This window comes from Clinocottus analis, unplaced genomic scaffold (genome assembly GCF_023055335.1).
Source record: "Clinocottus analis isolate CAN_PGR_092001 unplaced genomic scaffold, fCliAna1.0.p SCAF_34, whole genome shotgun sequence".
NCBI lineage: Eukaryota > Metazoa > Chordata > Actinopteri > Perciformes > Cottidae > Clinocottus > Clinocottus analis.
Genome location: NW_027176087.1, coordinates 331262 through 346091, shown reverse-complemented (window position 1 = coordinate 346091; position 14830 = coordinate 331262). Strand labels below are relative to the sequence as shown.

The 14830-nt window shown below is 45.0% G+C and overlaps 1 protein-coding gene across 1 annotated transcript; it reads left to right on the top strand.

The window, feature by feature from the left end:
* Positions 1-286: 286 nt before the first annotated feature.
* LOC137799026 (cytosolic phospholipase A2 gamma-like) lies at positions 287-8656 on the top strand. Its single transcript, XM_068596097.1, has 14 exons — positions 287-567; positions 1305-1415; positions 1745-1887; positions 2691-2877; positions 3689-3791; positions 3937-4074; positions 5682-5747; positions 5833-5898; positions 5979-6128; positions 6550-6795; positions 7794-7877; positions 7970-8124; positions 8236-8407; positions 8484-8656. Exons 1-14 carry the CDS (start codon positions 373-375, stop codon positions 8654-8656), a joined length of 1989 nt encoding a protein of 662 aa, XP_068452198.1. The 5' UTR covers positions 287-372.
* The last annotated feature ends 6174 nt before the right edge of the window (positions 8657-14830 follow it).

Sequence of the window (14830 nt, the reverse complement as noted above, 5' to 3'; positions counted from 1 at the left end):
CACATCTGATTACCTTCACTAGCAAAGAAGAAATTCATTTTGTATTTTAAGGAATGTGTTGTTTGTTATGAATGTTGTGTTGCTCAGTCGTCTGTATGATGACAACAGACACACTCCAGAACAGATACTGTGTGAGTCTTCATGGTCACAGCAGCTTTATCTCCTGATTGGATGATATGTAACTTATCATAATTCGAATGATTACATGTAACGTGTTGCTCTGTGCTGAGTACATGTGAGCTGACAGCTGCTGCACGTTCAGGCCTTGCCTTCCTGAGGAAGATGCTCCTGCTTATCTGTCCTCAGCGTGCTGCTGGTGAGTCATGGAGGTGTGACGGCAGCATAAAGGAGCTGAGCTCCACAGCAGCTGCGATGCTCGTCCTCCGTCACGTCGCCATGCGTGGACCTGCCAGCTGGGCGCTGCTCTGTGCCGGTGTCCTGATGCTCGGCCCGACGGGGCGACCCGCGGACGCCCAGGAGGCCAGGTCTCAGACGAGAGGGCTGCCCCGTGGACAGAGGACCCCAACACATGCAGCCACGGACAGGAAGTCACCGGGGGCAGCCAAGGTGAGGAGACGAGGGAATGTCATGCAAGTTGTGTGTTTCTCATGTGTTATCAGCCGGAGGAGCGGCCTCACACACAGACCCTGTGTCTGCAGCCGGACCCCACTCTGCAGTCTCCTCAGGTCTCACACATGTCGCTCTTGTGTTTACATTTGTTCTTCTTGAAATCTTTGTGAAATCATATTCTGCAGATCTGAAGAGCAGATTCTGAAAACGTCCTGATGTGTTCAGAAGTGAAAGTCAATAAAGATGAGGAAGTGTTGACTGAAGAGTTGCTGGGAGCCCGTTGGCTCCTGTTCCTACAACTCTGAAGCCTTCTGGTTATGAACGAGAGGACCAGAGGGACGTAGAGACGTCCCTCAGCCAGGGGGCGCTGTCAACGTGGACTTCTGCTCACGCATAGTTCCTCATTAACAGAATTCTGATGGTCTTTCTGTGAGAGGATCCTCCTCTGTTGCTCTATGAAGGTTCTTCCAGGTGTCTTCATTTAGGGAGTTGTTCCTGATCCGGTGTGAGGTCCTGGGACAGGATGTCATGAGGACAGACTGTAAAGCCCTCTGATTAAATATTAGGATTAAATAAAGTGAATATCACTGCATATCATGATAAAGTGGTTGTTTGCTGCCACATTAATAAACTAAATGTCATATCTGTCTCCTTTAGATCAGAAGAAGAGGATCTTTTCCATAGACTTGGAGGGTGTGATGTCATGTGTTATCATTATGTATCTCTGTGCACAGCTTCACGGCCGTCGTTCCCAGCTGACGTCTGCTGCGGAGCGAGCGTTCGTCCTGAAGAGGAAGGAGGTGGTGGTGGAGGCGCTGCGCAGGATGGGGATGCCGTGCACGCTGGTGCGTCTGAGTCCGGTTCATACGTCCAATCATTACTGCTCCTCTTGAAACAATGTGCTCACGGCTTTGTGAGAGGAAGGCTTTGAGCTAAATGACGATGAAGAACCATGTTTAACATTTGAGTTCAGAGCTCAACACAAAGAGCAACGGAGGCTGAGCGCCATAGCTTCAGGTGTTCCTGTGGTTGACATTCTTTATTCTGCACATCTTCACAGCTAGAGCACTTGTTCCTGATGGAGGAGAGTATTATGTGCTTCTGGAATCAGGGTTAACTTATTGTACCTTTATTTTATCATCAACCCTCATGTTTCTCCGCCCCTCTGCATCAGAGCTCCGCCCCCCACATCGCAGTGCTGGGCTCTGGCGGCGGGCAGAGGGCGGCGGTGGGCTTGGTGGGTTCTCTGTTCCAGATGCAGGAGGAGGGGCTGCTGGGAACGCTGCTGTACCTGGGAGGAGTGTCTGGCTCGGCCTTGTATGAGCACACGCAGACACACAACACACTTTAACACAACTCACACCATCACAGGACCACAGGTCCTCTTTTGCCCCAAACTCAGAGCGTAACAACACCAACATCTGGCTTATCTTCCCACCATGCAGCATTCTGCTGTGGGAGCAACGGATCCACATCATCTGCATTCACTGGCTCTTTAAATCTACTGAAATTTAATCTCAAACCTCTAATTATTTTATAACAGTATATTTTACAATGAAATTATTTCAATGTATCTATCACATGTTTTACTGTAATTGCACATTTCTAGGGATGTTTTAAAAAAAAAGATTTTCCCGAATGCCAAAGGTGCAAAGTCTTTCGTCTCGTTATCCTCATATTCCACACATGAGGACACGCTTTGTCGTGTTCAGCTCACTGACATGTGATGTCACGTGTTGTTGTTTTACTAACACGTGACATCACATGTTGTTGTCTCACTAACATGTGATGTCACATGTTAGTGAGACAACAACATGTGATGTCACATGTTGTTGTCTCACTAACATGTGATGTCACGTGTTGTTGTCTCACTAACATGTGATGTCACATGTTGTTGTCTCACTAACATGTGATGTCACGTGTTGTTGTCTCACTAACATGTGATGTCACATGTTGTTGTCTCACTAACATGTGGTGTCACGTGTTGTTGTCTCACTAACATGTGATGTCACATGTTGTTGTCTCACTAACATGTGGTGTCACGTGTTGTTGTCTTACCAACACACTACACGTTAGTGTGATCGTGGTCAGCTCTCTGAGAGTACCTGTGTCTCCCTCAGGTCCATGTCCTCCCTGTACAGTGACCCCCAGTGGAGCAGCAACATGGGCAGAGCCGTGTCCAGGCTGTCGGGGCCCGGGGTCCCGGCCCAGAAGGCCCTGGACTGGCTTGGCCGGAGGGCCGAGGACGAGCAATTCTCCCTGACGGACATCTGGGGGGTCATGACCTCTGCTGCCGTCATGAAGCAGGTACAGAGCCACAGTGTTAGACCCAACGCCCTTCATGTGTGGAGGCAGAGCTGTAAATATAAGCATTAGTGTATCTGTGATCATAAGCATAGGTGTAATAATAAGCATTAGCATATCTGTAATCATAAGCATAGGTGTAATAATAAGCATTAGCATATCTGTAACGTATATAGTTAGTTTCTCTGAAATTAAAGATGCATAACTAGACGTTGGTTGACTTTAGACACATTCAAGTCCCTTATCCAGGGAATATATCACAATACACTTAATTGTTGGTTGAAGCACCAATAATTGATCATTATTATTGATAATTAAAACTGATTAGAATCAAAAGAGAAAAATACAAATGAATTAGACAGACGAGAAACGTTGCATAATGTAGCGTTTAAACATTTAAACCAGCAGTGTTTGTGCTCATGGTGAGGCACTATTCATATACCATTATTATTATTATTAATATCATTATTATGGTATTATTGTTATTATATATTATTCATTAGCACCAATGTCATCAATGTTCTTTTCATTGTGCACAAAAGAACTGGTGCTTTACCACGCTGGAGTTCTGAAGCGTGTTCACTGTGTGACGCGTGTCCGACGCAGCCACAGGACAAACACGCCTTTTAAAGCAGTTACAGCTCAGTGCCAGCAGGGGGGGCCAGTGACCTCCTTTAAAACACTGACACGCAGCAGAGCTGTTTCATATGTTTCACATAAGTTTCAAAATGCAATGCAGACAGGTGAGAATACGTATGTAACAGTTGTGTGGACACAAGCAGAGCGACATGGTTCACCTGATGCTTCCTGACAGCTGGACCATCGACATCTTTCTGAGGACGGCTTGAATGCCTTCAACCCTTACCCCGTCTACAACGCGGCCAACACAAACTGCCTGCACAGCGGCCCAGTCAGAGGTACTGAACATCCATGACGGAGACAACATGCAACATGACATCATGGGAGGCGACAGTACATACACACTGAGTTCACATGTCTTGCTTAACCTTTGCACGGAGAGTCTTTCTTGATCCTCAGCCTCTGTGTCCCTGCTGGGCTCAGGTACCTGGTTTGAGATGAGTCCCCATGAGGCCGGTTTCACGGATCTGGGCTTCTTCTTGAACACCTCTCGTTTGGGCCGCGACCAAGAGGCCGAGCGCGGAGGTGAAGGTCCAGAGATGGACATGATCAGGCTGCAAGGTACGTCTGGCTGCTTCCATGGACAGAAACACAGAGAATCTGTCCATCAGCTGCACTGAGGTGAAGGTGTCGTCAAGGTCGTGACTTTCCTTCAACCGAATGGAGAACGGGCAGAATATTGAAATCTTTTTCACTACCTGGTGCACGCCAGTGGTGTCTGGTCATGTCAGTGGTGTCTGGTCGTGTCAGTGGTGTCTGGTCAGTGGTGTCTGGTCGTGTCAGTGGTGTCTGGTCATGTCAGTGGTGTCTGGTCGTGTCAGTGGTGTCTGGTCAGTGGTGTCTGGTCGTGTCAGTGGTGTCTGGTCATGTCAGTGGTGTCTGGTCATGTCAGTGGTGTCTGGTCAGTGGTGTCTGGTCATGTCAGTGGTGTCTGGTCATGTCACTGGTGTCTGGTCAGTGGTGTCTGGTCATGTCAGTGGTGTCGTGTCAGTGGTGTCTGGTCATGTCAGTGGTGTCTGGTCATGTCAGTGGTGTCGTGTCAGTGGTGTCTGGTCATGTCAGTGGTGTCTGGTCATGTCAGTGGTGTCTGGTCGTGTCAGTGGTGTCTGGTCATGTCAGTGGTGTCTGGCCATGTCAGTGGTGTCTGGTCATGTCAGTGGTGTCTGGCCATGTCAGTGGTGTCTGGTCATGTCAGTGGTGTCTGGTCATGTCAGTGGTGTCTGGCCATGTCAGTGGTGTCTGGTCATGTCAGTGGTGTCTGGCCATGTCAGTGGTGTCGTGTCAGTGGTGTCATGTCAGTGGTGTCTGGCCAGGTCAGTGGTGTCATGTCAGTGGTGTCGTGTCAGTGGTGTCATGTCAGTGGTGTCTGGCCATGTCAGTGGTGTCTGGTCGTGTCAGTGGTGTCTGGTCATGTCAATGGTGTCTGGTCATGTCAGTGGTGTCTGGTCATGTCAGTGGTGTCTGGTCGTGTCAGTGGTGTCTGGTCATGTCAGTGGTGTCTGGTCAGTGGTGTCTGGTCATGTCAGTGGTGTCTGGTCATGTCAGTGGTGTCTGGTCATGTCAGTGGTGTCATGTCAGTGGTGCCTGGTCAGTGGTGTCTGGTCATGTCAGTGGTGTCTGGTCATGTCAGTGGTGTCATGTCAGTGGTGTCGTGTCAGTGGTGTCGTGTCGGTGGTGTCGTGTCAGTAGTGTCTGCTCTGAGCATCGTTTGTCCAGCGTTCTTGTTCCTGGCTGTCCTTCATGTTTCTGTGCATCGAGGGAGATGAAGTGAAGTAGAATTGTTCGTCTGCACTCACATGAAGGTAGTGGTGAGTTACAGCATGCTGCGTGCCGTCAGGTGCACAGGTTCTCCAGCGTGTGTCCTGTGTGTGTCCTCTTTGTGGTTCAGGTATCGTGGGCAGCATCGTAGCAGATGAACCTGTGTGTGTCCTCTTTGTGGTTCAGGTATCGTGGGCAGCATCGTAGCAGATGAACCTGTGTGTGTCCTCTTTGTGGTTCAGGTATCGTGAGCAGCATCGTAGCAGATGAACCTGTGTGTGTCCTCTTTGTGGTTCAGGTATCGTGGGCAGCATCGTAGCAGATGAACCTGTGTGTGTCCTCTTTGTGGTTCAGGTATCGTGGGCAGCATCGTAGCAGATGAACCTGTGTGTGTCCTCTTTGTGGTTCAGGTATCGTGAGCAGCATCGTAGCAGATGAAAGAAGTCTGGTAAACAACATACTTCACTGGCTGAAAGGTAAACATGTGAATGTGTCATGTAACTGAAAGAAAAGTAGCCAAACAGCACGCATGAGCCGTAGAATCCACTGCGTGTGTTTCAGGTGTGGTGGCGGCAGCAGCTACTGATACACACAACCTACTGGACGTGTTGTTTCACTGGACTGAAGGTAAACAGCTGTTTAGATCAGCAGCTTGTACAACATGTGATGTGTTGTTTTGCATATAGATTGATATTTCTATCCAACAGTTCCACGGCATATCAACAAGTTCTGGGACGTGTTGGACCGTTACGTGCACGGCTTCCACAGTCTGCTGAAGCTCACAGAAGAGATCAGAACAAACACTGATGACCCGGCTGTTCTATCGGGCCTGGACCACCTGCAGAACACCATGAAAGGTACTCCAATGAGCAATGAGAGTGAGAAACAGAAAGGTGGGATGTCCAGAGGAGGTTTCCTGGGTGATCAGGGTTCTGCAACGAGTAATTATTTTCCTATTTTTCCAAAAGTATGAACTTAAACCCAGTGGCGTTGTTTGGAAGGCAGAGCCAAGAACAACAAAAGCTGATTCTGGAGCAGCTGTTTTTTCATCCCTTTGTTCCTCATATAATGGCACCGACAATACTTTCAAAATGAGGGACTGGAATCTTTTCAAAAACCAAGGACATAGAACTAAATAAGAAAGATAATTTACCAAAAGCTATAACTATAACTGCACTAATGACCTATAACAGGATGCCTCACTGTTGAGACCGTTAAGTATTTCAAATTGAAAGATGAATAACTTCACTTTCTTGTTGTGGATGCTCGGCCCTGAAGGTGCCCATGAGGACGCTGCAGCGTGGTCTTCATGGTCTGGTGTCTGCACGGCCGCACCGCGACGCAACCCCAGCGCTAATGACACGCTTTGGGAAGCCTTATCAAACATCGTAGGATCCCAGGGGGACGGCGGAAGACTGTCTTTGTCACCCACTGAAGGACGAATAAAGTCTCAGGAATCAAAGTTGTATTTTGTGCAAGAAAGAAAGAACCATGTCACAGCCACCATGCCGCTGTCTTCAACATGTAAAAACTCACCAGTATATTTATGCATATCAGAGGTAACAGCCCCTGTTAGAGGACCACAGCGGACCTGAACCAGAACTAGTCTAAACAACAGTAGACCTGAACCAGAGCTAGTCTAAACAACAGTAGACCTGAACCAGAACTAGTCTAAACAACAGTAGACCTGAACCAGAACTAGTCTAAACAACAGTAGACCTGAACTAGACCTAGTCTAAACAACAGTAGACCTGAACCAGAACTAGTCTAAACAACAGTAGACCTGAACTAGACCTAGTCTAAACAACAGTAGACCTGAACTAGAACTAGTTTCTGCTCACTAAGCATTTTTCTCCCATCACAATACAATCAACTCTTATCAATGTTAGGTTTGTGAAAGACACTTAACCCGGGCTTTCTCAGGCACATTGTGCTACATTGTTAGCTGTGCTAGCTGCAGCTAGCTGCAGACAGAGGTCCATGGCCTCCTGTTGGCCGTTGAGCCGTCACATCCCTCCTGTTTACGTCGGCTTCATACGTTTCATTAGACTCGAACGCGTTCTCGATGTAACTTCTAAACCTGTTGTAACATAAGCAATGCTATATTTAACATTACAACCCGCAGCAAAAGATATGCTTTTAAAACCAAAATGTAGTCGTTTGTATGTCGCTTTAGTGTGTTAGCATTTTGTTCACATAGCAATTCAATAAAAACAAACAATGTTCCTTTTTGCACTCAAAATCTCTATATTATAAAGAGAATCTAGTACAGAAGGACAAAAGTAATTTTGGAGACGAGCGTGAATTACCTTGACTTCCATTATAGTTGTGAACGGGTACTCGTGTCCCTTTCTGCCTCCATCCTGATCGTTGGCTCTCCAACCCGACAGTGAGACCGTGGGCCGGCCACTGTGACTGCATCTGTTTTGAACACATGACGTTCAGATTGGTGTGTCTGAAGGAGGGAATGTGTGCAATGTTGTAATGTGTTGTAAAACGTGCCATGTTAAATATTTTCTTAGTTTCCTTGCTGATCCAAAAAGTAATCCCTCTGCTGTGGAAATGGGAATGGGGAACAACTAAAAACTTCCTCTACCAACATCCAGGTGAAGCTCGGTCACTAACCTGCACATTGATGGTGAAAAGCAATTGAATAAGAATAAACATGTCCTACATGGGGATCTGTGCTGATGGGAAGGTGCTGCGGTGCCGCCTTGCATCAAACTGGAGGAACACCTCCAGCTGATGGACGCTAGCGTGGTGCTCAACATGCCCTACCCTCCCTTCCTGGGACAGAAGAGAGACGCAGACCTTCTTATTGCCCTGGACTACGGGGCCGATGGCGCCTTCAAGGTAACGAGTGGAGGCAACCTTTGTGGTTGCTCTCGTGAGATGGAGGCACACTGCTGCAACAAACGTAATAAAGCTGGCAAAGCAGAATAAAACCAACCGTTCTCTGTACAGACTCTGACTCTTGCCAGAGAATACGCACTGGCAGTGAAGAAGCCTTTCCCAGAAATAGACGACAAATTCCTGAAGGAGACGGACTGGCCGGAGGACTGCTACGTGCTCGAGGGGAAGAAGCAGGAACCTACGATTGTTTACATGCCGCTCTTCAACAGACACAACTGCAAAGGTCTGTTACACCCGAACAGCACCACACACTGATGTCAAACATGTTCAGAGTCATGAACACTTTCATTCTGGTCCAGATGCAGAGGAGGTCAAAGCAAAGATGAAGGACTTCTGCAGCGTCCAGCTTCCCTTCAGCCAGGAGAAGATCGAGTTTGTGTTGGAGACGGCCAAAGCCAACATAAAGAAGAACAAGGACACGCTGCTGAGGGAGATCCACAAGGCGGTTCTCCGCCGCACACGCAATATCTAGAGCGGCAGCATGCGGCCGGACTGACAGAAAAAATGACAAAAATGAACAAAACTGAATAAATGATTAAACTAACCCTTTTTTATTGAACGTTCTTATTATCTCAAGACCACTGAGTAGCTCTTCTTCTTCTTCTTTTCCCCATACCTTTTTCTGGGTATGATGAACAGGCTTTAGAGCGTAGCCTCCAGACTCGTGTGACAGGTTCTTCAGCTCGCCCCAATAGAGATGTTGTGATGAGGCCGTACAGCGGCCTCAATGCCGGGCCAGCCGCCTGGAAACAACAGTGTTCAACACAGAAACAAGAAGCCAGTAGCCACAGCCTTGATTCAACAGGACTCAGCGGTCCATTAAACTCCCAACACTCTGTACAAACGTACAGTGCAATAAAGGTTGAACGAGTCTTGTGAGTCATCCTTACCGTGTTGAGGCAAGTTGGTCCGTGTCTGTCGGCCGGTGAGCGCTGGCTGCACAGCCTTTCAAAGTCAGCTGACTGAGTTGAGTAAGGAAAGGAAAACAGCTCCACAGTGCAGGAAGACGGGTTAACATGTGTGCTGCTTTGGACTGTGGGGACGGCACGCAGTCCGATCTGCACGTCCAAATTGGTGCTTATGCCAATTTCCATGGGGCGAATGCTGGGTCATTAGTGGAGGAGAGAGTATCACCCACAAAGGCACCTAGAAGGATCTTAGACGGGGAGGTGGAGTAGCTGCCATCTTTGACTCGGGGCTGTTAATGGGTCCTAAACCTAGATTAAATTACAATTCATTTGTTCTTCGTCTCTCACATCCAACCTGGAAAACACTGCAGCCGATTCTGTTTGTTGTAGTGTAGCGGGCGCCAGGTCCGTAGACTGAATTTATATCTGAATCTGTGAGTTCTTATCAAGTTTAGTCCTTAAGACTGGTAAGGTTATTATTGTAGGTGATTTTAATATTCATGTGGATGGTAACACTAGTTTATTTGAGAGGTTTCAGTCAGGATTTAGAAAGCACCGCAGCACAGAGACGGCACTCGTGACCGTTACTGATGACCTTGGAGTTGCATGAGATAGAGGACTTGTCTCTGTTCTTGTCCTGTTAGACCTTAGTGCTGCATTTGACACCATTGATCGTGACATTTTACGACAGAGACTAGAATGAGACTACCAGTTGATTGGTATTAGAGGTACAGCATTAAGCGGGTTTAATTTGATTTACCTTATATATGTTTCCCTTTGGGAATTTTATTAGAAAACATTCAATACATTTTAGTGCTGTAATATTAACGCGTTATTAACGGCGTTAACGCAAATCAAATTTAACGCATTTTCATTTTTCTTATTTTTTCTCGCGAGTACCACGTCGGATGTAGCTCAACCGGAAAGCAAAGCGATACAGCAAAATGAATGATAAGAGCTAATGAATGGAAAGTTTACTTTCAAAGAGTTGTCAGTCGGTTCCCTTCACAAGACCCAAGTGCTATGAGCCGTTTGTCATGTGAGCTGAGCTAGCATCATCGTAGCTATCCAGTCTGAAACACCACTCAATGGACGAGCACACAGCTGATGCTAACTCTGCGCCGCCTCGTCATAGCCAGACACGAATGGATGACTTCAGAGGAGCTAACATTTACACACTGATGGGAGGAGCTAACATTCACACTCTGATGGGAGGAGCTAACATTTACACACTGATGGGAGGAGCTAACATTCACACTCTGATGGGAGGAGCTAACATTCACACTCTGATGGGAGGAGCTAACATTCACACTCTGATGGGAGGAGCTAACATTTACACACTGATAGGAGGAGCTAACATTCACACTGTGATGTGAGGAGCTAACATTTACACACTGATGGGAGGAGCTAACATTCACACTGATGGAAGGAGCTAACATTCACACTGTGATGGGAGGAGCTAACATTCACACACTGATGGGAGGAGCTAACATTCACACTCTGATGGGAGGAGCTAACATTTACACACTGATAGGAGGAGCTAACATTTACACGCTGATAGGAGGAGCTAACATTTACACACTGATAGGAGGAGCTAACATTTACACACTGATAGGAGGAGCTAACATTCACACTGTGATGTGAGGAGCTAACATTTACACACTGATGTGAGGAGCTAACATTCACACACTGATAGGAGGAGCTAACATTCACACACTGATGGGAGGAGCTAACATTTAAACTCTGATGGGAGGAACTTACATTCACACTGATGGGAGGAGCTAACATTCACACTGATGAGAGGAGCTAACATTCACACTGATGGGAGGAGCTAACATTCACACTGTGATGTGAGGAGCTAACATTTACACACTGATGTGAGGAGCTAACATTCACACACTGATAGGAGGAGCTAACATTCACACACTGATGGGAGGAGCTAACATTCACACACTGATGGGAGGAGCTAACATTTAAACTCTGATGGGAGGAACTTACATTCACACTGATGGGAGGAGCTAACATTCACACTGATGAGAGGAGCTAACATTCACACTGATGGGAGGAGCTAACATTCACACTCTGGTGGGAGGAGCTAACATTCACACTGATGGGAGGAGCTAAGGTTCCACCTCTATTTGGAGTCATTAGTCCATATAGTTTTAATGTTATGAGTATTTAAAAACTCTTCACCCTAATTGGTCGGTATTTTCTCAACGCAATTAAAAAGCTTTCAATGCAGTCTTGATGACTCACCTCCATTTATGATGTACATTGAGTTTGGTATGAATCGACCCAGGCGTGTAGGATACAGCTGCAATAATGTGTTTTTCACTAAGTTCAAAACGGCAGAACATTTTGGGAAGCAGTCTTTATGGATCCGAGAGGCTTTTTGTAGAGCAGGTAGAGCTAGACATGTGTGAATTATTTCAAGTCAATCAGACAATCTGAGCCAAGGGCGTCGTCCAACTTCTAGGGGGTGCTAGTACTTTTTTTACGGCTATATCAGATAGCTATTTTCAAAGTAGAAAAATAAAAGAATAACGGAAAAATAACGGATAAATAACGGAATATTAAGAATCAGAGCGTTTTCAATAAGGTCCTCTCGGCCTGAGTACGTCAGTCACTGGGGCGCTAACGACGATGTTCCTAGACCTATAGCAAGGCTTCCAAAAGATGCGTCTTGTTAAAAGCCGAAAGGCAATACACTCATACACGCTCACAGACACACACAGTCATGTGGACTTTCATCATCTGTCGTCTTCATGTTCTCTTAATGTGTTTGTTTTTTTTGTTTCAAATATCTTTCTTATTTTTTTTATCAGCTTGTACTAATTTCTGCATTTTAGAAAATATATTTTCAAAGCAGCAACCCGTTCAATCTGTATAGAAACTAACAGTTGTAGTTGTATTGGGTTTGCCATCAACAGCTGTTCCTTACAGGTACAGTTGTTGTAACATAACACAAAGGACACAACAATGCCAACATGGTTCATAACTTTATTTACATCCTGATCACTTTCACACAACATTTCCTATGAAGAAAGCATCATTACTCTACCCACAAAGCACCAGCTGGCAGTGATCCCACATACGTGTGCACGGCCACGGTGGACATTCATCGACCAGCGAGTCCACAGTAGCACCAACCCACCGACAGCGATGAATGTGAACTGGGAACCGGCTTTGTTGGAGGACTATGTCACTTGGAGTTTTCCCTGCAAAGGACCATGGATGAGGATGCAGCCACCCGGGTGAGATAACAGATGGTAAGTTGGTAAGCAGCCAGCAGATGGAGACTAGATCATTGTGTACGATGAACAGATGATAGAAGATGTAAAGTCTGGACAGTCTTTGGCTCTTGGACTCTACAGGGAGATTCATATGAGGGGCAGCAGGAAAGAAACCCTGTGGAGTCCAGACCTGCTGGTGCTGAGGATGAAGGAACGATGAGCTGATGAAGCTGATGGACCTGATGAAGACTGGGTGGAGATGGGGAGGAACTCTACCTGCTCTGAAGGAAGAGACACTCAGTGGAACTCAGTGGACATCATGTTTAACTCAGTGAACATGTTTAACTCAGTGAACATCATGTTTAACTCAGTGAACATGTTTAACTCAGTGAACATCATGTTTAACTCAGTGAACATCATGCTTAACTCAGTGAACATGTTTAACTCAGTGAACATCATGTTTAACTCAGTGAACATGTTTAACTCAGTGAACATGTTTAACTCAGTGGACATCATGTTTAACTCAGTGAACATGTTTAACTCAGTGGACATGTTTAACTCAGTGAACATCATGTTTAACTCAGTGAACATGTTTAACTCAGTGAACATCATGTTTAACTCAGTGAACATGTTTAACTCAGTGGACATCATGTTTAACTCAGTGAACATGTTTAACTCAGTGAACATCATGTTTAACTCAGTGAACATCATGTTTAACTCAGTGGACATCATGTTTAACTCAGTGAACATGTTTAACTCAGTGGACATCATGTTTAACTCAGTGAACATGTTTAACTCAGTGGACATGTTTAACTCAGTGAACATCATGTTTAACTCAGTGAACATGTTTAACTCAGTGAACATCATGTTTAACTCAGTGAACATCATGCTTAACTCAGTGAACATGTTTAACTCAGTGAACATGTTTAACTCAGTGAACATCATGTTTAACTCAGTGAACATGTTTAACTCAGTGAACATGTTTAACTCATTGAACATGTTTAACTCAGTGGACATCATGTTTAACTCAGTGAACATGTTTAACTCAGTGGACATCATGTTTAACTCAGTGAACATGTTTAACTCAGTGGACATCATGTTTAACTCAGTGGACATCATGTTTAACTCAATGAACATCATGTTTAACTCAGTGAACATCATGTTTAACTTAGTAAACATGTTTAACTCAGTGAACATGTTTAACTCGGTGAACATGTTTAACTCGGTGGACATCGTGTTTAACTCAGTGGACATCATGTTTAACTGAGTGAACATCATGTTTAACTCAGTGGACATCATGTTTAACTCAATGGACATCATGTTTAACTCAGTGGACATCATGTTTAACTCAGTGGACATGTTTAACTCAGTGAACATCATGTTTATCTCAGTGAACATGTTTAACTCAGTGAACATCATGTTTAACTCAGTGAACATCATGTTTAACTCAGTGAACATGTTTAACTCAGTGAACATGTTTAACTCAGTGAACATGTTTAACTCAGTGAACATCATGTTTAACTCAGTGAACATCATGTTTAACTCAGTGAACATCATGTTTAACTCAGTGGACATCATGTTTAACTCAGTGGACATGTTTAACTCAGTGGACATGTTTAACTCAGTGGACATGTTTAACTCAGTGGACATGTTTAACTCAGTGGACATCATGTTTAACTCAGTGAACATGTTTAACTCAGTGGACATGTTTAACTCAGTGGACATGTTTAACTCAGTGGACATCATGTTTAACTCAGTGGACATCATGTTTAACTGAGTGAACATCATGTTTAACTCAGTGGACATCATGTTTAACTCAATGGACATCATGTTTAACTGAGTGAACATCATGTTTAACTCAGTGGACATCATGTTTAACTCAGTGGACATCATGTTTAACTGAGTGAACATCATGTTTAACTCAGTGGACATCATGTTTAACTCAATGGACATCATGTTTAACTCAGTGGACATCATGTTTAACTCAGTGGACATCATGTTTAACTCAGTGGACATGTTTAACTCAGTGAACCTCATGTTTAACTCAGTGAACATCATGTTAAACTCAGTGAACATGTTTAACTCAGTGGACATGTTTAACTCAGTGAACATGTTTAACTCAGTGGACATGTTTAACTCAGTGAACATAATGTTTATCTCAGTGAACATGTTTATCTCAGTGAACATCATGTTTAACTCAGTGAACATCATGTTTAACTCAGTGAACATCATGTTTAACTCAGTGGACATCATGTTTAACTCAGTGGACATCATGTTTAACTCAGTGGACATCATGTTTAACTCAGTGGACATCATGTTTAACTCAGTGGACATCATGTTTAACTCAGTGGACATGTTTAACTCAGTGGACATGTTTAACTCAGTGGACATGTTTAACTCAGTGAACATCATGTTTAACTCAGTGAACATCATGTTTAACTCAGTGGACATGTTTAACTCAGTGAACATCATGTTTAACTCAGTGGACATGTTTAACTCAGTGGA